This window comes from Coregonus clupeaformis, chromosome 8 (assembly GCF_020615455.1).
Source record: "Coregonus clupeaformis isolate EN_2021a chromosome 8, ASM2061545v1, whole genome shotgun sequence".
NCBI classification, from domain to species: domain Eukaryota; kingdom Metazoa; phylum Chordata; class Actinopteri; order Salmoniformes; family Salmonidae; genus Coregonus; species Coregonus clupeaformis.
Window position 1 is genome coordinate 36,731,457 of NC_059199.1, and position 27,572 is coordinate 36,759,028.

The 27,572-nt window shown below is 42.4% G+C and overlaps 1 protein-coding gene across 1 annotated transcript in view; it reads right to left on the reverse strand.

Annotated features, from left to right (window-relative positions):
* The window catches only part of LOC121571953 (protein FAM135B-like), a 59,951-nt gene extending 32,805 nt beyond the window's left edge, over window positions 1–27,146 (reverse strand). The window contains exons 1-7 of the mRNA XM_041883757.1: window positions 26,723–27,146; window positions 18,515–18,611; window positions 15,106–15,185; window positions 6,540–6,694; window positions 4,092–4,162; window positions 3,077–3,250; window positions 2,505–2,637 (exon numbers count right to left, since the gene is read on the reverse strand). Of these exons, the coding sequence (XP_041739691.1) occupies window positions 2,505–2,637; window positions 3,077–3,250; window positions 4,092–4,162; window positions 6,540–6,694; window positions 15,106–15,185; window positions 18,515–18,591 (690 nt within the window). The 5' untranslated portion in view covers window positions 18,592–18,611; window positions 26,723–27,146. The remainder of the gene's footprint in view (window positions 1–2,504; window positions 2,638–3,076; window positions 3,251–4,091; window positions 4,163–6,539; window positions 6,695–15,105; window positions 15,186–18,514; window positions 18,612–26,722) is intronic.
* Between the last annotated feature and the right edge of the window lie 426 nt (window positions 27,147–27,572).

The following is a 27,572-nucleotide window of genomic DNA, read 5'->3' on the forward strand; positions in this document are numbered from 1 at the left end:
AGAGAGAGAGAGAGAGAGAGAGAGAGAGAGAGAGAGAGAGAGAGAGAGAGAGAGAGAGAGAGAGAGAGAGAGAGAGAGAGAGAGAGAGAGAGAGAGAGAGAGAGAGAGAGAGAGAGAGAGAGAGAGAGAGAGAGAGAGAGAGAGAGAGAGAGAGAGAGAGAGAGAGAGAAGGGCTAAAGAGCAGAAACCCAGACTTCCTTAAAGAAATTGATGTTGTTGATATTGTAGTACTACAGGAAACATGGTGCAGAGGTGATGTTTCCACAATAGAAAGTGGTATTGGAGGGAAAACATATGATGTTATTAAATCAATGTACACTAAAAACAAATGTGCGATTAAAATCGGCAACAAGCAAACAGACTTCTTCTCTCAGGGACGTGGAGTGAAACAGGGCTGCCCAATAAGTCCAACACTATTTAACATCTACATTAACGAATTGGCAAAAACATTAGAAGAATTGGCAGCACCTGGTCTCACCCTACACAACACTGAAATCAAGTGTCTGCTGTACGCAGATGACCTGGTGCTACTGTCTCCCACTAAGGAGGGGTTACAGCAGCATCTAGATCATCTGCACAAATTCTGTCAGACCTGGGCCCTGACCGTTAATCTAAAAAAAATGAATATAATGATATTCCAAAAAAGGCCCGGAAATCAGGATGACAAATATAAATTCTATTTGGACACAGTTCTATTAGAACACACCAAAAATTACACATATCTAGGACTAAATATCAGCAACACAGGTAGCTTTCACATGGCTGTGAATGAGCTGAGAGACAAAGCAAGAAGAGCATTATATGCCATTAAAAGGAATATTAAAATCGAAATTCCAATTAGAATCTGGCTCAAAATGTTCCAATCAGTTATAGAACCAATTGCTCTATATGGCAGCGAAGTATGGGGTCCGTCTCTAATACTGAATTTACCAAATGGGACAAACATCCAATCGAAATACTGCATGCAGAGTTTTGCAAGACTGTATTGCAAGTGCAAAGAAAAACTCAAAATAACGCATGTAGAGCAGAATTGGGCCAATACCCCCTCCTTATTCGAATAGAAAAAAGAGCCATCAAATTTTACAACCATCTAAAAACAAGTGACCCCAAACATTCCATCACACAGCTCTACTATGTCAAGAGATGAAACAAGAGAAGAGTCCCCTCAGCCAGCTGGTTCTGAGGCTCAGTTCACTAACCAAAACCAACCTCATAGAGCCTCAGGACAGCACTCAGAAAATCTGGCCCAACCAAATCATCACAAAGCAAAAAGAAAAATATATCACCTATTGGAAAGACACCACAAAAAATCAAAGTAAACTTCAATGCTATTTGGCTCTAAACAGACAGTACATGGTGGCAGACTATCTGACCACTGTGACTGATAGAAAACTGAGAAAAACACTGACTAGGTACATACTCAGTGAGCACAGTCTGGCTATAGAGACCGGTCGTCACAGGCAAACCTGGCTGCCCAGAGAGGACAGGCTGTGCTCACTCTGCCCCGGGGGAGAGGTAGAGACAGAGCTGCATTTCCTATTACACTGTGACAAATACTCAGACCTAAGAGAATCTTTCTTTCCCAAAATTATCATTCAGTACAAAGAATTTGAAACTATAAAAGAGGAAGAAAAAATCTAATATTTATTGGGTGAAAAGCCAAAATGTGCAATTTTGCCAGCCAAATATGTGTCCTCCTGCCACAACCTGAGGGACAGCCAGTGAAAAGTGTAATGTAATGTCAATAATATTTCCTGTTTTGTTTTGGCTTTCATAGCATGTAATGTGTCTTCTCAGTCATGTTGAGATTGGTCGACTACTATTGCTTTAATGTATTGTTATTCTCATTAATATTGTTGTTGTAGTTGCTGTTAATGGTAATCCCATTTCCACTACTACTATTATTATTGCTGTTGGTCCCACCATTTTTGTTATATGTATACTTTGACAATGTAAGTAATTTTACTTGCCATGTCAATAAAGTCTATTGAATTGAATTGAATTGAGAGAGAGAGAGAGAGAGAGAGAGAGAGAGAGAGAGAGAGAGAGAGAGAGAGAGAGAGAGAGAGAGAGAGAGAGAGAGAGAGAGAGAGAGAGAGAGAGAGAGAGAGAGCGAGAGAGAGAGAGAGAGAGAGAGAGAGAGAGAGAGAGAGAGAGAGAGAGCGAGAGAGAGAGAGAGAGAGAGAGAGAGAGAGAGAGAGAGAGAGAGAGAGAGAGAGAGAGAGAGAGAGAGAGAGAGAGAGAGAGAGAGAGAGAGAGAGAGAGAGAGAGAGAGAGAGAGAGAGAGAGAGAGAGAGAGAGCTTTGATTAAGATGTTCTGTCTCCTGGTTCTGTCATTTTGTGTGTGAACTATGTGAGCTGCTTTCCCAGATTCAGATTGCCCTTTTAGAATCCTTTAATGTCAAGGACTAGGCTTGTTTGTGTTAATTAATTAATGTCCTCTGTAAAGTGTATTGAGACACCTTGTAATCATGCACTTACAATGTACTTGATTTTAACTGTACCTCTGTGAAGACAGGTTTGCAGTATCCAGCCCCGAACATCAGGTTCTCCATGGACACCCCCATGGCTGATGGGTCAGTACCGTTCTCTGGAGAGCCCTTCCCCAACCAGGAACCCTTCCCTGTACGGGCAAAACTATGGAGAGGGGGGGGGGAGAGCGAGGGGGGGACAGAAAGAGAGCGAGAGAGAAGAGCAGTTAGTCCTTATGTAATCAATAGAGCGCTCAGAGTAATGGTTAATCAGGGTAATAGTGTCTGAACATTCACGTTAAGATATTGGCAGCTGGATTTATCACCTAAGTGTTAGGAAAACTATTTATTCAAGTAGCAGGCCAGTGGATGCACTCTCAGAGCAGGTTGCCAAACTAAACCCATTCTAAGGAGAGGAGTTACGTGGTGTGACAGCTAAGTAGTGATCATCAGTTTGACATGTTGGTGGTAAAGTAGCTAAGCAGAGTCACACACACACACACACACGTACACACACACACACACACACACACACACACATGCACACACACACGTGCATGTTTGCACAGACATGCACACACACACACAAACACACACAGTATTACCTGATGAGTGGTTGATGTAAGCCCACCAAGGATGCGTGAACGGAGACAGAGATGACGGACAGGTGGAAGTAGTCAAACATCACAGGTACATGGTGGTGGAGACCTCTCCTGGGGTGGAAGTGGAGACCCAGGGTTCTACTGCTGATCACTGGGACTGTCACGATGTCCCCTAACCTAGAGACAACACAGTTAGTATCTAACCCAGCCTGAGGACAACAACAGAGACAGGTAATGTCAGAACATTATACAGTTACAGCATCATACAGTTAATGTAGTGTGCCAAGGACAGTCAATGCCAGTTTAAAATGCATCGCGCAAAATTGCAAGCTATTACCTGTTTAAAGGACATAATGTTATGGGTTATTTAACTGTTATTATCCAGCTAGGACAATAGCAAATTTAAAAAAGCTAATTTCCCTCTGGGGCAATAAAGTTGAAACTTGAATTTGGTCATATTCTACACACACTAACACTGGGTGACTCCAAATAGTAGCAAAGTCTGAGAAGTTGTAAGGGCTCCAAATGGGATGTTTAATGAGCCATCCAGGAGACATTACAAACCATCTATATGTGGCCCACAGTACCTATTGAGCTATTGAGCTGCAACAGCACAAACACCCAGAGGTCACACTTGGAGTGACAGATCCAAATATGCAGATCCAACAGTAACTCATCCTTTACACACACATAGACAGACAAATGCACACACGCACACACACAAAGAGACACACTCATACAACATTTGTGCACACACATGTCCGCACAGAGACGTGGTAAAGTAGTGTTTTAAATTGACTAGTGTTTTTTCCTGACTATGCAGTCTGTCAGTCTATTAGAGCCAGAGGCTTTTCACTGGCAGGACATCATTAGGACCTGGACCTCAGCACTACTAACTGAGGACCTCTCAAAACTGAGGAGGGAGGGAGCGAGAGATGGGAGGGAGGGGGGATAGGATGAGAGACATAGAGATGTGGAGAAAGGTCAAATAAAATATGTAACCGAGTGTGTAACGTACTGTTCCTCGTTGTCTGTGAAGTGAAGGTCCAGCTTCAACTGAAAATCTGCTTCACTCAGAGCCTCTTCCACCTGTGGGAACAGAAACACAGTCACAACATCAACAAAACTGGATCAACCACAATTAGACAAATCAGCAAAGAAAAAAAATGCAGTTGGGTAATAAAACATCCATAACAGTGTAACAACATTATTGTGAGACATTAAACCATAAGCAGCTGTTAATGTGTCTATAGTATTGTCATTAGTTTCTCTACTGTATCTTCTGCCTGTTTATCTCCCTACAACATGCACACACACACAAACACACACACACATACACACCATGCTCTGTGTAGCAGAACAAACAGCATTGTCAAATCCTATTGATATTCTGATTGATTAAACACACGCTCTGGGGAAATGGAGTTCTATTTTTGTCCTTCTATCAGAGGGAGAGAGGGTGGGAGAGAGAGAGAGGGAGAGGGAGGGGGAGAGGGGCGAAGAGAGGAATGGGAGGGAGGGAGGGAGGGAGGGAGGGGGTAGAGGGGTAGAGAGAGAGGGGGTAGAGGGAAGAGAGAGAGGGGGTAGAGAGAGGGGGGTAGAGGGTAGAGGGAGAGGGGGTAGAGGGGGTAGAGAGAGAGAGGGGGTAGAGGGGTAGAGAGAGGGGCTAGAGGGGTAGAGAGAGAGTGGGTAGAGAGAGAGAGGGGGGTAGAGGGGTAGAGAGAGAGGGGGTAGAGGGGGAGAGAGAGAGGGGGTAGAGAGAGGGGGTAGAGGGGTAGAGAGAGGGGGTAGAGGGGTAGAGAGAGAGGGGGTAGAGGTGTAGAGAGAGAGGGGGTAGAGGGGGAGAGAGAGGGGGTGTAGAGGGGGAGAGAGAGAGGGGGATAGACAGAGAGAGAAAAGGAGTTAACCTCTGGAAGAAGAGGGGATGGCTGAAATCTGATCTACCCTTCCAGCCCACAGCCTCTCTCTCTCTCTCTCTCTCTCTCTCTCTCACCTTCACATAAATAATGTGTCATACATTTAATGAAAAATTCTAAATTTAGGAGACTTGCCAGGTAGGTAGCCGACTTTAAATAAATAAATTAGGAGAGCTGACCTGCCATGTAGCCAACAAGCTGAAGATCAATCTGACAGTCACATGCTGATTGAACCAGGGTTCATGTTTAACTCTGTAGGTTAGATTGTAGGTAAGATACCTGTAAATAGGTAGTAGATTAGACTGTCGGTAGGTAATCTCATCACAGAGGAAATAAGGTAACGTTTCATACTTATGTGAAGGTATATGAGATGGCTCTAAGACGGGTGACTAGTTTCTACCACCTCCTGACCCGGCCTCAGCCTGTAACTCTCTCTCTCTCTCTCTCTCTCTCTCTCTCTCTCTCTCTCTCTCTCTCTCTCTCTCTCTCTCTCTCTCTCTCTCTCTCTCTCTCTCTCTCTCTCTCTCTCTCTCTCTCTCTCTCTCTCTCTCTCTCTCTCTCTCTCTCTCTCTCTCTCTCTCTCTCTCTCTCTGTCTGTCTGTCACAGCTGATGAATCTTACCCTGTGGCTCTGTCTGACTCCACAAGAAAAGCAGAAACATTAGATTTTTGGGGGGTCATGCTCAGGGTGGAACTATATGACACTTCATCAATAGAGCTGTCTGGCATCTCCACAAGCTTCCTCAGTCTGTCTCACCCATACTGCTCAGTCTGCACCACAAGCAAATCACTTTCAGATCCAACAAGTGAAGAGTTTTATTCCAAAACGCTATATATCCATTTTCAGAAATGTTGGTAAATTAGCTTTTGTTTAAAGAAATTATGAAAGTGATGAGTTTTTTCACTTTCTAATCATGGCATGGGGTTATTAAATGACAGACATATTTGTTTAAAATCTATCACCTGATGGTTTCATTTCAGAGAGACAAATGATCATGTTTTTTTGCTAAATATTATATATCCGCCTCACTCTCAGAGAAATAAGTAGTACTGCTAGGTTTTACACATTCAAATGTAACAAATAACTAATTTTTAATAAAGAACTGTACAAATTATACATTTGTGACATCAATATATATTTATTTTTTATTTTGTTTTTATTCAATACAGTAATATGTGATCTGTATGTAAAACATCTACATTTGACATTTCAGTCAATACAGTAAGTGCATTCATCTTATATACAAACATTCCATTCCAGCTAAACAATAGATTTTCATACACATCTAAAATCGCTTAATAAAAAATCTGAGAACAGTAATATTTTTGCACACACATGAAGGTACCAATAAGCAATCATTTCTGATGAAAAAACACAAATGTGAAAAATTGGTTGATATAGCATTTGGGAAATAAACTTTTTAAGTGGTTAAATTGAGCTTGTGTGTGTGTGTGTGTGTGTGTGTGTGTGTGTGTGTGTGTGTGTGTGTGTGTGTGTGTGTGTGTGTGTGTGTGTGTGTGTGTGTGTGTGTGTGTGTGTGTGTGACTCACCCTCTCCCCGTCCAGCAGCAGGTGGACCTTGAAGAGCATGCGGTCATTGACGTTGACCTCTTGGTTTCGGTAGAGGATCTGGAAGATCCGGCTGAACACTGTAGTGTCCTCATGGATCCCATCATGGACCCCCGCAGAGCTGAAACTACAGTCACCTGGGGGGGAGGGAGGGGAGAGAGCATCATCGTCAGCAGTATCTTCATCGTCATCATCATCATCATCATTATAATCACCATCAGTGCTGCCTCTGCCTATAGGCAGACTACGTGCTGCGCGCAGGGCCTGGCAGCAGCTAGGGGGCCCCCGACCAAAAAATTATAACTTGTCTGTCTGTCTATTTTTGCATGTATTTTTTGGAAGTCAGTTGGGGTCTCAACTTATTATTGACAGTTAGAATAGTAGAAATTTGGTAGTGCATCAGCAGTTTTTCTCTTGTTATGTCAGTAATTGACACTCACTCAATTAGCCCATGTCAGTTAACCTTTTATAGATTGCTACGTAAGTTAGTCTAGCCAGCTATCTAAACCTTGTAGTAATCATGGCTGAATTACTGACCAGGCAAGCGCAGGGGCCCTGACCTCCTGGGAGCCCACATTGATTTTGTTAGTTACTCTCACTCAGATATCATATGAACCTGGTATAAGCCATGGCAAAATGTGTAGAATTGCAGGAAATTAGCTTTAAAATGGCAAAGGCTTCTCTCCATCTCATGGCAAAATGTGTAGAATTGCAGGAAATTAGCTTTAAAACTGCAAAATAAATTCTCCACCCAATTATGAAATGTGTAGAATTGCAGAGAATTTGCTTTCAAACTTTCTCTCCACATAATTGAGACTCAGAAGCAGTGCTGAATGGATTATATATAATCTGACATTTTTCTGGGTATAAAAATAAATGGTTTTCCAATAAATCTCTATATAGTCAGTGCTGTTTTCTGCTTGTTTCTGTAGAGTAGATGTCCAGCTGGCTGCTGGATGTGCAGCTGTGATAGGCATTTGAAGGAAGCACCCCCCCCCCCCACCCCATCCCTCTGTTTCTCTGTCTCTTCTCTCTGTTCTCCCCTTCTCTCCCTCTCTCAGCAGCCCTCTCCAGAAAGAACAGTCACTTCAACCAGCATGAGTGTCAGATTTTGTACTAAATTTAGTGAAAGGCAGTGTGGCTGCTGTGTTTTGGCAGCATGATGTCCTACTGCTAGTGGAAATACAGTCATTTAATTTCAAACCAATCATAGCCTGGCTATTACAGATGAAGGGTCAGTTTGTCAACAGAGTTGTAATGAGGGTGAATGCTCAGTACTCCAGGCTCATCTAAAAACATGGCATCTCTAGTTCTGCTCTACAGGGAGGGGGCAGAGGGAGACAGTGAGCAGAACTGGCAAGGCACTAAAGAGGCTTCACTGTGATTTAAAGGGATGCAATTAGTTATGAGTAATAAGAGTACAGATATACAGTATGTTTGCAACCAAAGCATCAATATTCTACAGCAATACAAAGGAGATACTTCCAACTTTAAGCCTTCAACCACTGTACCACTCTGCACATACAATAATTATCTCTCTCTCTCTCTCTCTCTCTCTCTCTCTCTCTCTTTTCTCTCTCTCCTCTCTCTCTCCTCTCTCTAATTTCTCTCTCTCTCAGCTCTTCTCTCTCTCTCTCTCTCTCTCTCTCTCTCTCTCTCTCTCGCTCTCTCTCGCTCTCTCTCTCTCTCTCTCATCTCTCTCTCTCTCTCTCTCTCTCTCTCTCTCTCTCTCTCTCTCTCTCTCTCTCTCTCTCTCTCTCTCTCTCTCTCTCTCTCTCTCTCAATTCAATTCAATTCAATTCAATTCAATTCAATTCAATTCAATTTAAGGGCTTTATTGGCATGGGAAACATATGTTTACCTTGCCAACGCAAGTGAAATAGATAATAAACAAAAGTGAAATAAAAAATAAAAAATGTACAGTAAACATTGCACTCACAAAGGTTCCAAAAGAATAAAGACATTTCAAATGTCATATTATGTGCAAATAGTTAAAGTACGAAAGGGAAAATAAATTTACAATGGTGTTTGTTCTTCACTGGTTGCCCTTTTCTTGTGGCAACAGGTCACAAATCTTGCTTCTGTGAGTTTATCAAAATTGGATTGGTTTCAAATTCTTTGTGTGTCTGTGTAATCTGAGGGAAATATGTGTCTCTAATATGGTCATACATTTGGCAGGAAGTTAGGAAGTGCAGCTCAGTTTCCACCTCATTTTGGGGGCAGTGTGCACATAGCCTGTCTTCTCTTGAGAGCCAGGTCTGCCTATGGCGGCCTTTCTCAATAACAAGGCTATGCTCACTGAGTCTGTACATAGTCAAAGATTTCCTTAAGTTTGGGTCAGTCACAGTGGTCAAGTATTCTGCCACTTTGTACTCTCTGTTTAGGGCCAAATAGCATTCTAGTTTGCTCAGTTTTTTTGTTAATTCTTTCCAATGTGTCAAGTATTATCTTTTTGTTTTCTCATGATTTGGTTGGGTCTAATTGTGTTGCTGTCCTGGGGCTCTGTGGGGTTTGTTTGTGTTTGTGAACAGAGCCACAGGACCAGCTTGCTTATGGGACTCTGTAGCTGATGGCTTTGTTATGGAAGGTTTGGGAATCACTTCCTTTTAGGTGGTTGTAGAATTTAACGGCTCTTTTCTGGATTTTGATAATTAGTGGGTATCAGCCTAATTCTGCTCTGAATGCATTATTTGGTGTTTTACGTTGTACACTGAGGATATTCTTGCAGAATTCTGCATGCAGAGTCTCAATTTGGTGTTTGTCCCATTTTGTGAATTATTGGTTGGTGAGCGGACGCCAGACCTCACAACCATAAAGGACAATGGGTTCTATAACTGATTCAAGTATTTTTAGCCAGATCCTAATTGGTATGTCGAATTTTATGTTCCTTTTGATGGCATAGAAGGCCCTTCTTGCCATGTCTCTCAGATCATTCACAGCTTTGTGGAAGTTACCTGTGGCGCTGATGTTTAGGCCGAGGTATGTATAGTTGTTTGTGTGCTCTAGGGCAAAAATGTCTAGATGGAATTTGTATTTGTGGTCCTGGCAACTGGACCTTTTTTGGAACACCATTATTTTTGTCTTACTGAGATTTACTCTCAGGGCCCAGGTCTGACAGAATCTGTGCAGAAGATCTAGGTGCTGCTGTAGGCCCTCCTTGGTTGGGGACAGAAGCACCAGATTATCAGCAAACAGTAGACATTTGACTTCAGATTCTAGTAGGGTGAGGCTGGTGCTGCAGACTGTTCTAGTGCCCTCGCCAATTCGTTGATATATATGTTGAAGAGGGTGGGGCTTAAGCTGCATCCCTGTCTAACCCCATGGCCCTGTGGAAAGAAATATGTGTGTTTTTTGCCAATTTTAACTGTACACTTGTTGTTTGTGTATGTTTTTCCTCCTCACTCTCTCTTTTTCTCTCTCTCTAGCTCACTTTCCTCTCTCTCTCTCTCTCTCTCTCTCTCTCTCTCTCTCTCTCTCTCTCTCTCTCTCTCTCTCTCTCTCTCTCAGCTATTCTCTTACTGTTTGTGTGACATAATACCTTTAGAGTTAAGCTACAGTAAGGAGGCAGCAGAACAGTAAATGCTAAACTAATTCATATAACACCATCCTGACTTAACAAACCACAATGTTTTTCTATATGAATAATAGTCATTAAATGTCTGGGGTTCAGAAGTGAGACAATCCTTCACACCTTGTCTGAAGGGCACCAAACAATTGAAATGTCAAGCACACAACCCTTTAATCTCTCACAGTACGGTGGGTGGATTATTTCCCAAGTCTCTGTGGTTGATAAATGTCTTTCTCCTGGCTGGCCGGAGCGGAGCGTATCATTGGCTGGTGAATTTATGGCTGGTAGCCCTGTCTGTCTTTGAGGCTTATAGTCGTAATACGTGACCTTGTAGAGGAGGAGTGCAGGAGAGGGGACGGAGATGGGGAAGAGGGCTGCGGCTAAGTCCTCCAATTAGAATATGGATACATAATGCTACTGTACAGTGCATTGCTGCAATGTAGCTAGTGACACTCACTGTGTACAGATACTATGGCAATGCTGTACTGTGTGTGTGCAGGCAATCCTGATACTGCGGTCTAGGCTACATGAATATTCTGCACTACAGCAAATGATTTGTAGATGTTATTGTATGGCAGTGCAGAGATAATAAGTACAAACTATTATTGCTGAATGTGCACATTGTGGATTTGGCTATTTCAGCCACACCCGTTGCTGACAGGTGTATAAAATCGAGCCCACAGCCATGCAATCTCCATAGACAAACATTGGCAGTAGAATGGCCTTACTGAAGAGCTCAGTGACTTTCAACGTGGCACCGTCATAGGATGCCACCTTTCCAACATGTCAATTAATCAAATTTCTGCCCTGTTAGGGCTGCCCCGATTAACTGCTGTTATTGTGAAGTAGAAACATCTAGGAGCAACAACCGCTCAGCCGCGAAGTGTTAGGCCACACAAGCTCACAGAATGGGACCGCCATTCTGAAGCACGTAGCGCGTAAAAATCGGCTGTCCTCGGTTGCAACACTCACTACCGAGTTCCAAACTTCCTCTGGAAGCAACGTCAGCACAATAACTGTTCGTCGGGAGCTTCATGAAATGGGTTTCCATGGCCGAGCAGCCACACACAAGTCTAAGATCACAATGCACAATACCAAGCGTCAGCTGGAGTGGTGTAAAGCTCGCCGCCATTGGACTCTGGAGCAGTGAAAATGCATTCTCTGGAGTGATGAATCACGCTTCACCATCTGGCAGTCTGACGGACAAATCTGGGTTTGGCAGATACATTTACATTTTAGTCATTTAGCAGACGCTCTTATCCAGAGCGACTTACAGTTAGTGAGTGCATAAATTTTTTCATACTGGCCCCCCGTGGGAAACGAACCCACAACCCTGGCGTTGCAAGCGCCATGCTCTACCAACTGAGCTACACGATACCAGGTGAACACTACCTGCCCAAATGCATAGTGCCAACTGTAAAGTTTGGTGGAGGATAAATAATGGTCTGGGGCTGTTTTTCATGGTTCGGGCTAGGCCCCTTGGCTCCAGTGAAGGGAATCTTAACGCTACAGAATCCAATGACATTCTAGACTATTCTGTGCTTCCAACTTTGTGGCAACAGTTTGGGGAAGGCCCTTTCCTGTTTCAGCATAACAACGCCCCTGTGCACATAGCAAGGTCCATACAGAAATGGGTTGTCAAGATCAGTGTGGAAGAACTTGACTGGCCTGCACAGAGCCCTGACCTCAACCCCATCGAACACCTCTGGGATGAATTGGAACGCCGACTGCGAGCCAGGCCTAATCGCCCAACATCAATGCCCGACCTCACTAATGCTCTTGTGGCTGAATGGAAGCAAGTCCCCGTAGCAATGTTCCAGCATCTAGTGGAAAGCCTTCCCAGAAGAGGGGAGGCTGTTATAGCAGCAAAGGGGGGGCTAACTCCATATTAATGCCCATGATTTTGGAATGAGATGTTCATTCACATACTTTTGGTCACAAACTGATAGAGTAAAATCCTATGCTATTTTATACTGCACAGCAACATGTGAAGCTCCTCCATACAAAAGGCCTCATTGACCTGATCAATACCTCCCTGCCTTCCCTACATAGGTCAGAGTCACATCCAGATTATTACTGAGTCAGTAGGAGGATAGGAACAGGTGGCTGGCTAAATAAATGCCTGAGTGTCACATTCAATGTCAGGGTCAGACAACAAATGGGTTTTGCAGCCGCAACCATGCATGCCCTTGTCAAAGAAGGAACACAACACAGTCACGCAGGCGCGCCCACACTGTTCCCTGCGTCCTGTTCCAATCATAATGAACTATAAATAGATTTTTTATTACAGCAAATCAGATAATATGCCTGGGTCTTCCTGGTTATCCAGAGGACCAGATCTGTCTGCTAATGCTGATGGGACTACAGTACAGTACAATGACAGTGTGTGTCGGCCCAGTCTATTGGAACAGTCATGCGTATCTAGAAAATATATTCTCAACACTAACATTTAGGAATGGCCACTGAAGTCAACACAATTGTAGTTGTAATGCAACACAAAGGGAGAAATTACATCATGCATTTTAAGCTAGATTTATCAGCCTGATTTCCACATTTCCTCACAGAGAGAAAACACTCTCCACCAATAACAAGAAGGCTTATTACTATTAGGCTATTGTTATTTTTACTGCTGCTCTTTAATTATTTGTTACTTTTATTTCGTATTATTTTATTTTATATTGTATTTTTTTGGGGGGGGGGGTGGGGGTATTCTTTCTTAAAACTGCATTGTTGGTTAAGGGCTTGTAAGTAAGCATTTCACTGTTGTATTCGGCGCATGTGACAAATACAATTTGATATGGCATATAGAAGCAAACCGGATGGACATCATGAAAATGATCGGAGAGGTTGAGAGTAGAAGAAGTTCAGGAGAAAGAACAAACAAAATGTAATTACTATAAAATTGACTGTGTCCATAACATGTAGATAGTGGGTATGGGCTGGAAGTAGAGGCCTAGGCGTTGTTGTTCACTAGTTTACTCCAAGTGGGGAAAGTGTGGCGGTGTTGGAAAGTAATAAAGGGTAATATATATATATATATATATATTTTAAAGGATATGTATGTGTATGTATGTATGTATGTATGTATGTATGTATGTATGTATGTGTGTGTGTATGTGTGTATATGTATATGTATATGTGTATGTATGTGTGTATGTGTATGTGTATATATATATATGTATGTATATGTGTATAGAAGTGATGCAGACAATTACATTGATGGAAGTTACAATCTATCTGCAATATTAAGCTGATCTACCCCCCAAAAGGGCTTGTAAGTAAGCATTTCTCTGTAAGGTCTACACCTGTTGTATTCGGCGCATGTGACAAATACAATTTGATTTGATTTGATTTGATTAAACAGAGAACATGAGAGGAAGCTGGTAGCTAGAAGTAACACGCTGTTACTTCTCTGTTGACATGTCCAAGGACAGCTTTCCTCTGTTCTCTCAACATACACTACCAGTCAAAAGATTGGACACACCTACTCATTCAAGGGGTTTTCTTTATTTTTACAATTTTTTAGAATAATAGTGAAGACATCAAAACTATGAAATAACACATATGGAATCATGTAGTAACCAAAAAAAGTGTTAAACAAATCAAAATATATTTTATATTTGAGATTCTTCAAATTGCCACCCTTTGCCTTGATGACAGCTTTGCACACTCTTGGCATTCTCTCAACCAGCTTCACAGAAAATAGTAAAAATAAAGAAAAACCCTTGAATGCGTAGGTGTGTCCAAACTTTTGACTGGTACTGTACATGTATTTTGTTTTAAATCTGCCATATAACTCTGTCATGTTATAACAAAATTATTGTGAATACTTTCACACCCCTAAACTGATTGTTTGAGAAAATGTAAAACAGGCAGGAACTGGTAACTTTGTCACTTCTCTTTCTGTGGGACTATCTTCTGAGAAAGAGAGGGACTAGTTTCTCTGGTACAGAACATGCATAGTCTAAAACTCAAATTAATGGACATTTAAAGCCAGCTGAGGCACTTGCAATGTTTAAATAATTAGTTAACACAATGATGTTCAATAAACCTTTTAGTTTCACATTTCTAAGACAAAGATGGGCAGTTTTCATGGCTGTCTTAGATTCCTGCACATTATGCAACACTGAAGCACCCCATAGTTAAGTGCTAATGGTGGCCTGTTGTATGAGGCCTAACCAGATGGCATAACACCTCAGAAACATGAATAATATGGGCCATACAAACAGTTAGCATGTGGTACAGACTGAATTCCTCCAAAACGTTTCAGATTCCAGAGAGTGACTGTAAAACAAAACTCAACATACAGTATCTTTCAACACAGAATCCCTGGCCTGAGCCCCCTGATAACAGTCAAGAACAAGTCTCCAACACAGCATACTACCAACACTCTACTGTTCCCATTCACTATAGTTTCAGTGGCCACACACTATAAAAAGGAGACATTGTGAAAGATTACTGTTTTCAGAAACATCAAAGGAAACTGTCCAAAGAATGTGGATCACAGAAGATGATCGTAATCATGTATTAGGCTGGTAACCAGAACATTCTCTCTGTCAGACACGCATGATCCTCTCACACTCAAATCACCAGAGTCCCTGACCTAACATGCTGCATAGATACAGACAGTGTCCCAACCACTGGCAAGTTATGCATGAACTCAAACTACCAGTATATAACTCTCGGTATGCTACAAGCTGGTGTGGGTCTTGGCTACCTACCCATTGCTGGAATCAGTGAGATTCATACTATAAGTGTGGGAATTAGTCTCTGTAAAACTCCAGAAACGGTTCTATGGCATCTATGGTATCTTTCAGCATGACCTGGAAAGAACCTGTGGTCTGTAACTAGGGCCCAAAAACTCATGGCCCAATCTATAGCAAATGGAAAACATACTGCTGCTTCAGAGTTCAAACTATGCATTAAAACTACCCAGCGTTATTGAGATAAAACACAATGAGAGAAGGGATAATTCATTACCTGTATTCCCTGGTGTTGTTGCTATCAACCTGTGTGGTACACGGGGAGAGACCTTCAGCGCTGCTCGGACCTGGTAGAATCTGGAGGGAGAAAACAATACAATACCTTCAGTTATTACACAGATGTATGGTCTTAATTTGAGCCAGTTTGCTACAGAGGGAAAATAATTCTGCAGCAACAGAAACTGTGAATGATTATATAAATGTTGTAGACCTCCACAAGTCTGGTTCATCCTTGGGAGCAATTTCCAAACGGCTGAAGGTACCACGTTCATCTGTACAAACAATAGTACGCAAGTATAAACACCATGGGACCATGCAGCCGTCATACCGCTCAGGAAGGAGACGCGTTCTGTCTCCTAGAGATTAACGTACTTTGGTGCGAAAAGTGCAAATCAATCCCAGAACAACCGCAAAGGACCTTGTGAAGATGCTGGAGGAAACAGGTACAAAAGTATCTATATCCACAGTAAAACGAGTCCTATATCGACATAACCTGAAAGGCTGCTCAGCAAGGAAGAAGCCACTGCTCCAAAACCGCCATGAAAAAACCAGACTACGGTTTGCAACTGCACATGGGGACAAAATTGTACTTTTTGGAGAAATGTCCTCTGGTCTGATGAAACAAAAATAGAACTGTTTGGCCATAATGATCATTGTTATGTTTGGAGGAAAAAGGGGGGTGGCAGCATCATGCTGTGGGGGTGCTTTGCTGCAGGAGGGACTGGTGCACTTCACAAAATAGATGGCATCATGAGGAAGGAAAATTATGTGGATATATTGAAGCAACATCTCAAGACATCAGTCAGGAAGTTAAAGCTTTGTCGCAAATGGATCTTCCAAATGGACAAGCATACTTCCAACGTTGTGGCAAAATGGCTTTAGGACAACAAAGTCAAGGTATTGGAGTGGCCATCACAAAGCCCTGACCTCAATCCTATTGAAAATGTGTGGGCAGAACTGAAAAAGTGTGTGCGAGCAAGGAGGCCTACAAACCTGACTCAGTTACACCAGCTCTGTCAGGAGGAATGGGCCAAAAGTCACCCAACTTATTGCGGGAAGCTTGTGGAAGGCTACCCGAAACGTTTGACCCAAGTTAAACAATTTAAAGGCAATGCCACCAAATACTAATTGAGTGTATGTAAACTTCTGACCCACTGGGAATGTGATGAAATAAATAAAAGCTGAAATAAATCTCTCTACTATTATTCTGACCTTTCACATTCTTAAAATAAAGTGGTGATCCTAACTGACCTAAGACAGGGAATTTTTACTAGGATTAAATGTCAGGAATTGTGAAAAACTGCGTTTAAATGTATTTGGCTAAGGTGTATGTAAACTTCCGACTTCAACTGTACATAGCTGTACGACACATCACTACACATACCACACACATACTACTGCATATGAAACAAATGTTCCGAATTGAAAAAATAGCTGCATTCCATTGCATCAGCCCCGGGGCTAGTATTGTCCTGTTAAACACAACTGGTAAGGAATTGTACAAATGTACCTTAATTATTAAAAAGGACAGGATCAAATGGCAATAAATAATACATTACTCATAATAATGCACATCCATTCTGTGGAGTCTGCTGCTGTCTGTGCTTGAAGTTCAACAGTAGTAGAGCTCTGTACAATAGCTGATAAAAGTGATATTACATCCCTAATACTATCATTTGTAATTGTCTCTTGCATACATGGTACTTATCGTAAGAGTAGGGGTGTTAACCCCAGTGTCCTGGCTAAATTAACCCCCCCTCCCATTCTCCCAGTAACTATTCCCGAGGTCGTTGCTGTAAATGAGAATGTGTTCTCAGTCAACTTACCTGGTAAATCAATGTTTAAATATAGAACATGTAATATACTATTATCATCCTGCAAATGCTGACATACAGCATTCCCCCGTCAAAAAGATATGGGTATGAAAAGTGCAGTGAAACGCGCATCTTCAGTGGTCACTTTAATGTTGTGTGAATGGATGTGGTTCTGTGTAAAAGCATTGGGTCCCCTGAGACCCATCGGCGATGGAAGAGACCAGATTCTAGCTGTGAGCACAGACCTGGCATCATCGGGGTTTTAGCGAGTGACCACCTCTGGAAGATGGAGGCGTGACAGTGGAAAAGGTTTTGAAGGTTGATTAATAAATAAGGGTTGAGTCATCGTTCGAAAAAAAGCTTTAAGCAGGTGACAGCGCAACTGTACGAAACGCATTGTAAGGCCCGTTATGGTTAGAGTCAGAGTGTACTGTGGAAAAAAAGATAACAGAGAGAACGGGGATGTGGATACGATATTCAATATACCTGTAGTCTGTCTTGATATCATGCACTGCCTCATTATGATATTTGAACACATTTCAAATACAAACAACAGTGGAAACATGCATTCATTGTGGCGTTGTACCTGCTGCTAGTTAGAACGTAATAAACAGATGGTTCCTGGTTGGCAGAGTGCATTCTGGGTATCACACACTGGGGATGTATTGGCAACCAGTACAGACTAATCAATACTTCTTCAAATGGACTTCGAATGGAGACATGCTCCTAGAAACTACAGCCAGGATTATCAATCAAACCAGATTATAACATTAAGAGCAATGTTAGAAGCGACTAATTCACCATTCATTAAGCTCAACTAGAAGGCCTGCGCTGCTCTTATCACCATCTACTGGTTCAAAACATCAAAGACTTTTGTTTAATGCAATAACTCTTCTATAGGGTTTGAATAAAACGTACAAGTATATAAAACGTACAGACCTACTCCCTCCTTGATGCTGTTTGGAGCAGAAACATGGCAGACATGGCCATCCATAAAAACTCAAATATTAGTGCACTCAGGCTTAGCTAAGGATTATATCATGAAAAAGCTTTAGCCCCCCCCCCCTGTCCCCCACCCGTCCTATTTGGAGCCAGGAAAATCTTATCTGGGTAAAGCTGGCCTTTCAGTCAGCCAGAGTCACAACCCAGAGGCTAGCCAGATGCCAGGTTATAATCTCTCAGCAGATACACTGTATCTGTATTGGATGAAGATGACCCTATTCTACATCGTATCTGTGTCCCAGATAGCACCCTATTCCCTATGTAGCGCACTACCAGGGCCCATATCTGTCCTCAGACACATCCTGCCGTACGGCATAAAGATTACCCTTTTCTAAATCATAACTGTCAGTTTTATCGTTATCATTAAGACTGCAGTGGGTATGAATATTAACTATGAGGCAGCCAGAGATACAGATGGAGACTGTCAGACTGTGGTTTGAACCCAAGTCTCCTACATGCCACAGGAATGTGTTAGCCCTCTGAACTAAAGCCTAACAATTAGCCCGGGGAGCTGACCCAAGTCTTCAGGTCACTTGGCAAGGTTACTCATCACAGGAGTGTGATTCACCGGTCCACCTCCGTTACACTCACCCTCTCTGGAAGAGATCCACATTGTGAAACTTGTGCAGCTCTACAGAAAACTCCAACGTTCCCTGTACTTCAGACATGATATGTACCAGGTCATCCCCTGCAGAGAGAAAATATAGTATATCAATCAATATAAGGTGCAGTTATTTACAGTTATAAGGTGCAGTTATCTACAGTTATAAGGTGCAGTTATTTACAGTTATAAGGTGCAGTTATTCACAGTTATAAGGTGCAGTTATTCACAGTTATAAGGTGCAGTTATTTACAGTTATAAGGTGCAGTTATTCAGAGTTATAAGGTGCAGTTATTCACAGTTATAAGGTGCAGTTATTTACAGTTATAAGGTGCAGTTATTTACAGTTATAAGGTGCAGTTATTTACAGTTATAAGGTGCAGTTATTCACAGTTATAAGGTGCAGTTATTTACAGTTATAAGGTGCAGTTATTCACAGTTATAAGGTGCAGTTATTTACAGTTATAAGGTGCCGTTATTTACAGTTACATACAGTATTTCAAGACCTGAGAAAGACCCAAGGGGTCAAAATGTTGTCACAATAGACACACACTGTATTGCAGTGTGAGGAACACACTGGAAAAAGCTCTATTGCACTACACCCATTGTGTTATGATTGCAGTGACAAAGGCAGCAGTACCTTCATGATTCATCAGTGAATTCATGGCCAAGTAAGCATCCTTTCACAAAATAACAAAGAAAAGGCATTCATAAGGAATCCAAATCAAATCAAACCATGACATTTATCATCTAATCATTGAACACAGTCATTTGTCTTCTTCACTGTAGAGATTGTGTGACTCAGTTGACCTTCGGAGGCCTCACAGTGAGAAGCACACTGGCATTTAGGGAGGAAACCCCAGACTGGATATAGAAGCTCCTCTTCACACACTCACACACTCACACGCACACACACACACACACTCCTCCACCATGGTTTCTAATTAGACAAACAATGAGTCATTCAGGAAGCGTTTACCTTGATCCTTCCACGTCCCAGGAAGCTATTCACAGAGTCAACAGTCACCAGACTGCACACAACCTCAGCATGGAACATTGAGATTAATGAAGAGAGAGACACCCGGGATGAAGTTTTAGAAAAAGGTTGTAAATTGATGGGACGGCTCCTGCTGTACATGTGAAAGTGTTGACTCACAATCTAACTGTCTTTCCCATTCCCTCCTTAATGTGTTTTCTAATCATAATGACATCATGTTGTAGACTGTGCTCTTTGACACATTTACTTTGACATATTGGTCTTTTAGAAATAAATCTAGCCTTCTTCTCAATTCTGACATCATTCTCTTGAGTGCCTTTTATCGTGACAGTAGTAACAGTAGTTAGCAATAGCATGGGTAAGATTGTTATTGCGATGCATTATTACAGTATCATAGTTGCTGTTGTGTTTCCTGTCTCTGTTTTGATTAAGAGGCTGACATGATAAACTTCTACTAACGAGTCACAGTTATTAAACAGTTGATCTATTCAGCTTGTTTGATCCCCATTTAATAACTCTACCATACATAAATTAAAAATATATGCCATTTAGCAAACTCTTTTATCCAAAGCGACTTACAGTTATGCGTGCATACACTACCGGTCAAACGTTTTAGAACACCTACTCATTCAAGGGTTTTCCTTTATGTTTTACTATTTTCTACATTGTAGAATAATAGTGAAGAATTCAAAACTATGAAATAACACATATGGAATCATGTAGTAACCAAAAAAGTGTTAAACAAATCAAAATATATTTTATATTTGAGATTCTTCAAATAGCCACCCTTTGCTTTGATGACAGCTTTGCACACTCTTGGTATTCTCAAAACTCTGCTATTCTAAAACTTTTGACCGGTAGTGTACATTTTAAGTAAGGGTGGCCACGGGAACCGAACCCACAACCCTGACGTTACATTTACATTTTAGTCATTTAGCAGACGCTCTTATCCAGATACAAGCTCAATGCTATCTCTACCAACTGAGCCATACATATGGACCAATGAGGACCCATCAACTAAAGTTTAGCCACGCCTGTAGGACATAATCTATCAGTAAACTAAGCAAAACAATTATATAAAACATTCTGCATCGCATTCGCTATGTGATCTGCATTAAAATCTACTTCCAAAAACAATCGGAAACCATGCAAAAAGCTATTTGTCCCCGGTAAGGGGTCGAATGATCATGTTTTTATCTGTGATCCCTTTGTTTTGATGTGTCTTTGAAGCTAGAAGAGTGTATAACAACAATACGTAACATGTTGTCCCCATTATGCCAAATCCTAAAGTGTCGTAAAGAGCATTAAAACGTCCTTATTGCCACTATAATTAAAATGTTTATGCATAGAAATTACAGTATGCAGATTAGTGTTATAAAAGAACAAAACAATTTGTCTGTATTTTCTCAGTGAAAAAGTAACTTTGCCTTTCAAACTTTTTTATGTGATTCAGATTCAGAACCCCAGGCCTAGAAGATTATTCTCTATTTAGAAGGCAGAGAGCCTGGGAAACACAATAACAAAGCCTCCTACTGTACTGTGTGATCCATTATCCCGCTGCTGATGAAAACCACCTAAAGGGAGGGAAGAGATATGTGACACAGCATTGCTGCCTTCTGCTGACATGACTTTTTCTGTCACATTGACATGTGAGGGGGCAGGCAGACACACACACACACACGTGCACACACACACTCGCGTGCACAGACACACATGCACACACACACTCCCCTGCCGAAACTGGCTACTTTAATAAAGGTTATGATAGGGTGCTGAGGTTTGTGCTGTGCCAGTCCGTGGGCCATATTAACAGTGACCTGTCCTGACACAGAGCCTTGACCCAGCATCCTCGGACAGTTGGTGGAGTGAGAGGATGTGGAGGATATTGTGCTGCTGTGTAAAGAATGATGTATTGTACATCAGTGTTGTATTGTAGCCTCTGGGCTCTGTGGCAGTGTGTTGCTGTTTAGTTAGCTACACTTAGAAAAAAGGGTTCTGAAAGGGTTATTTGGCTGTCCCCATAGGAGCACCCTTTTTGGTTCCATGTAGAACCCTTTTTGGGTCCACGTAGAACCCTTTTGGGTTCCATGTAGAACCCTCTGTGGAAAGGGTCCTACATGGAACCCTAAAGGGCTCAACCTGGAACCAAAAAGGGTTCCTCAAAGGGTTCTCCTATGAGGACAGCCGAAGAACCCTTTTAGGTTCTAGATAGCACCTTTTTTTCTAATCGTGTATAACACAATGGAAAATGCGTAATTTATTTGGTTAAGTCTTTTTCTCAAGGCTCAGGTCTAGTCAGCTGTTGTCAGCTGTATCTCATTGAGTCAAAAGCAGGAGCTCTGCATTTTCCTCACTCTGTCTGGGACATACAGGCTACAGCTGGGACTGAACACTGTGTGCCTTACAGAAACACAGGAGGTTGTATATCATTCAATCTCTCTCTCTCTCTCTCTCTCTCTCTCTCTCTCTCTCTCTCTCCATCTCTCTCTCTCTCTCTCTCTCTCTCTCTCTCTCTCTCTCTCTCTCTCCTCTCCATCTCTCCATCTCTCTCTCTCTCTCTCTCTCTCTCTCTCTCTCTCTCTCTCTCTCTCTCTCTCTCGCTCGCTCGCTCTCTCTCTCACTCTCTCGCTCTCTCTCTCTCTCTCTCTCTCTCTCTCTCTCTCTCTCTCTCTCTCTCTCTCTCTCTCTCTCTCTCTCTCTCTCTCTCTCTCTCTCACACACACACACACTGTATATGGTACTGTATATGGCGTAGGCTGCATTCTCTCCCCTGATGATCAACCTCGGCAGAAATTGATCAATAAATTAATGACATTTTAGGGCGATTAAATAGGTCAAAGGCACCATCGCTACACACCATAGAATTACATAGAACTTTGATAGGATCCTTGTGCTCCACACACACAAACAGTTTCAAGGGTATTACATGTCTACAATCATTTCCTTATTTCTACTGAGCTCGTCTGCTTGCGCTGATGATGATGTCGATGATGATAATGATGTCGATGATGATGATGATGATGTCGATGATGATAATGATGTCGATGATGATGATGATGATGATGATGTCGATGATGATGATGACCTTCACTTACACTGTAATTCAAGTGCTAAAACAGATGAAGCCTAGACAGAATACTAGGACCTGCAAATTGTTGTCCAGTATAATATGCTCTTCATCATTTACCATGCTAGTAGCTGATGGGGATGCTCTGAAGTCCAATTACAATAGGCCATCTAATGTGCTGCTGCTTGTGGCCATATCCTGCCGTTCTGATGAGCTAGCTGGTAAAAAATCATTAAACTCTAATCATGACAAAGTGCCACCTGCTTGGGTTACAGACACTCTTTCAGATGACTATTTAATGCTGAGTGCTGTTACACTACTGAGTCTGGGGCTCTATGAGGCTATTACAGGTTACACTACTGGCATTTTAGTAACTGAAATAAGGACAAAACCCAGCACACTCGTAATATTTGTACATAAGCCTACGAGTAGTTGGTAGACCTGAAATAGTCTAGAAAAAAAGAACGTCCGCACTGAAAACATTGATTCAAATGTTATTTTTCACCACAATGCTGAGACTGCAGAGTCTGCAGGTAGGCTACCGTCTCTGTTTCTACTTCTGACATCACAGTATAACCACATACACTACATGACCAAAAGCTCGTCGAACATCTCATTCTAAAATCATGGGCATTAAAATGGAGTTGGTCCCCCCTTTGCTGCTTTAACAGCCTCCACTCTTCTGGGAAGGCTTTCCACTAGATGTTGGAACATTGCTACGGGGACTTGCTTCCATTCAGCCACAAGAGCATTAGTGAGGTCGGGCATTGATGTTGGGCGATTAGGCCTGTCTCGCAGTCGGCGTTCCAATTCATCCCAAAGGTGTTCAATGGGGTTGAGATCAGGGCTCTGTGCAGGCCAGTCAAGTTCTTCCACACCGATCTCAACAAACCATTTCTGTATGGACTTCGCTTTGTGCACGGGGGCATTGTCATGCTGGAACAGGAAAGGGCCTTCCCCAAACTGGTACCACAAAGTTGGAAGCACAGAATCGTCTAGAATGTAATAGTATGCTGTAGCGTTAAGATTTTCCTTCACTGGAACTAAGGGGCCTAGCCCGATCCATGAAAAACAGCCCCAGACCATTATTCCTCCTCCACCAAACTTTACAGTTGGCAATATGCATTTGGGCAGATAGCGTTCTCCTGGCAACCGCCAAACCCAGATTAATCCGTCAGACTGCCAGATGGTGAAGCGTGATTCATCCCTCCAGAGAACACATTTCCACTGCCCTAGAGTTCAATGGCGGAGAGCTTTACACCACTCCAGCTGACGCTTAGGCTTGTGTGTGGCTGCTCAGCCATGGAAACCCATTTCATGAAGCTCCCGACGAACAGTTCTTGTGCTGAAGTTGCGTCCAGAGGCAGTTTGGAACCCGGTAGTGAGTGTTGCAAACGAGGACAGACGATTTTTAAGAGCTACGCGCCTCAGCACTCGGCGGTCCCGTTCTGTGTGCTTGTGTGGCCTACCACTTCGCGGCTGAGCCATTGTTGCTCCTAGACGTTGACTTCACAATAACAGCACTTACAGTTGACCGGGGCAGCCCTAGCAGGGCAGAAATTTGACGAACTGACTTGTTGGAAAGTTGGCATCCTATGACGGTGCCACGCTGAAAGTCACTGAGCTCTTCAGTAAGGCCATTCTACTGCAAGGTTTTTCTATGGAGATTGCATGGCTGTGTGCTCGATTTTATACACCTGTCAGCAACGGTTGTGGCTGAAATAGCCGAATCCACTAATTTGAAGGGGTGCCCACATACCTTTGTATATATAGTGTATCTCAGGATCAGAGGGGGACATTATTCAGAGTAGCAGCCTACTGTAGATACTAGCCTATATTTGGAGTGAGTATTTGGAGAGGCATAACTGAGACAACGGGCCAAGCGTAGGTGTAATCATAGCACAGTCACAGTGCCATGACAACCGGTTAAATGTTTACACGCCATCGTCACATGACAGGAAATTAATCTCACATATTCACCACATAATGAACCCTCATCTCACGGAGCAGACCACAATGAAAGGCAAAGACACCATCCCTACGAATAAATACAACATACTGGAATAAAACAACATCATCCCACAGAAAAGACACTCCAGCACACTGGTATCCTTATATGCCACACAATAAATGAAATAGCTATTTTCTTGGTTTTAAGACCCATTAGCCTAAATGTATTGCTGAGTTCCAAGAATCCCAGTAGGACTATAATGGAGTAGTACACTAATCTGTCTCTCCATGCACCGTCTGGGACTAGGCTATATGTGATGTATGAACTACCTGCTTCTTAAAGGAGCACTCCACCCCAAAACTATCTTTCGGTATTTGTTTCAATAGTCCTTTGTTGACATAGTCCCAAAATGTTTTGCTTGTCAGTACTCAAGTTTTCAAGATATGTAACTTTCAAAATGATCCCCGTATGATGTATTTTGCATATTGGGACTATATCAACAATGGACTAATGAAACAAATACCAAAATATAGTTTTGGGGTGGAGTGCTCCTTTAAAAGCCACCATCCTTATGAATAAAGCACCTAGTAAGGAAAGGAGCTGAAGTGAACAGATGTGATACAGAGAGAGACTGACTGACTGTGTAACGGAGAGAGAGGATTATGTAAATCATGTGATAGTGAACTCTGGGCCAAGTTCTTCTAAGGACATTAGCTACTGTAGAAATATTTTGTTTAGATCACAGTCACACATACATTTGAGAAAGGGTGGAGAGTGGGTGGGGGGTTGCAGTGACTTACTGAACTTGCAGTTACGTTCTGTGCTGATAACATGATCTCGTATTTATCCAAAGGTTCTAATATAATATATCATAGCAATTCACCTCAAGGCATCCAACTAGACGAGGAACATAACATTAGTGTGACCTGTGTGCTGTTGGTACAGTGGTTGTGGCTGTTGGTACAGTGGTTGTGGCTGTTGGTACAGTGGCTGTGGCTGTTGGTACAGTGGTTGTGGCTGTTGGTACAGTAGTTGTGGCTGTTGGTACAGTGGTTGGAGGGTTGAGCGTGGTGGAATAAGATGTCTAACAGCAGACTGTGCGAAGCATCAATGTGTCTCCACACAAAGGTCCCCTGTGGTCTGACTACATTTTGCCCGGAGCGGATTGACCTGGGTGGGTTGAAGTCAGCTGGAAAATCCTAGTTTTACAACTTCAGGAATCTGCTGTGTGGGTCTGCTGAGGTGCTAGGAGAGTAGACTGTTCACCAAGCGCACAGCTGCATGCAGTGTGCTGCAGACAAAGCACCTGCCCTCCGCTAAGCAGACCTTCAGTCATAGAAATAGGTTAGTAGGAATCCACTGCACTTGAATACCATCACTGACATGGAAATCTCTGAAGTCTGTTACTTTTTAACCTCATCTCTTTTTAAACGTATATTATCTTATGTATAACCCAACATAGGCTACTAGCATAGAATCACCCATGTGATAGCAACATAGGTCATAGTGATTCTTGCTAGGATTCTGCATACACCGTGGGTAAGAGGGCTTGCCATACACCAGGTGCCACTTTTAAACTAGCTGCTTTGTTTTGCCTAGTACTTAAAATGACTGATGTCTGAATTGTGTAGCTGTCAGTCCATCTAAGTCCTGTCAGTTGTGGTTAGATAAAACACACTAAATCAACACTCAAACTATTTCAAATGATAAAGCAGCTATGGTTTTTGCCAAACGTTTTCCATAAAATGATTTGCTCTGTGTGTGTGTGTGTGTGTGTGTGTGTGTGTGTGTTTGTGTGTGTGTGTGTGTGTGTGTGTGTGTTTGTGTGTGTGTGTGTGTGTGTGTGTGTGTGTGTGTGTGTGTGTGTGTGTGTGTGTGTGTGTGTGTGTGTGTGAATGTGTGTGTCGGTGTGTGTGTGTCAGTGCGTGCGTAGCAGACACAACGTTCTACTGTTGGTATTTTAGTGATGCTGCTATTATAGACTTGTCAACCTTTTAACCGTAACGAAATTATGAGCGGGCGCTTTGACAACAATTTAGCGGCCGGGTCTGTTACAATCTTGTCAAAACATTCTCCGTTTCACAATACAGCAGCAAGCAACAACCGGCCCGTTATATTCTCGGTCTGTCTCACTGCACTTTGATGGACAGTGAGGATAGCTATAGTACAATGTAACCCCTTACCTTGCTCACTGATGCGCTGCGAATCCCCACGCAATACCCAGAGTCCAATAATGTCTAATTAATATCCACAAGGCTTTGGCTTCACAACCTGCATCGACCTTTGCCTTTCCGTTCTGCGGATGTATGATGCCTTCCTTGTCTGTGTTCAGTGTTTATATCGCTGTTGTAAACTGCTGCTCAACGCTTCTCCTGCTGCTGCTGCTGCTGTTGCCATGGTTATCCATTCAGCTCATGTATCCTCTTCTTCTGCAGTGCAAACCACTTGCGAACAGCCTCCTAGCTTAGCTTACGTTTCCCCAATCATGACAGTAATGTTCAAATAGTCTAAGTGGTGCGCCTGGCCTGTCTCGTGGTTTAGCTTCGTGTTTATCCTCTGTCCGGTGGTTGACACATCGTTTCGGGAGAATATTAGCAGTGTCCTGCAGTGGCCCCTACCTGCTTGCGCACTGTGCGTACAATTGACGGGCTGACGTCACTGCCGGTTGAGAAATTAAAACCACGAACTAGCCCACCTGACAACTTTCACCAGCACTATCAACATAAATACACAATAGGCTATGTTTACAGTCATTGGATTGTTAGCATTTCTTAGTTTGGTGTATAACAACAAGTAGGCTATTACAGGATGGGGAAGCAAAATAGCCAACAAGTCATGGAGTTATGAGTTCAGGTAGGCCTCTGTGCTTCAGTAAACAAAATACATAGGAGGGGTGCTCAACAACAATGACAGTAATCCAGTGATAGGGTTTACCCAAGAAAAACTTCAAAAAATATTCATTCCTGGTAAAGGTTGGAACAGGCAGAGATACACTAAACAAAAATATAAACGCAACATCAAATCAAATCAAAT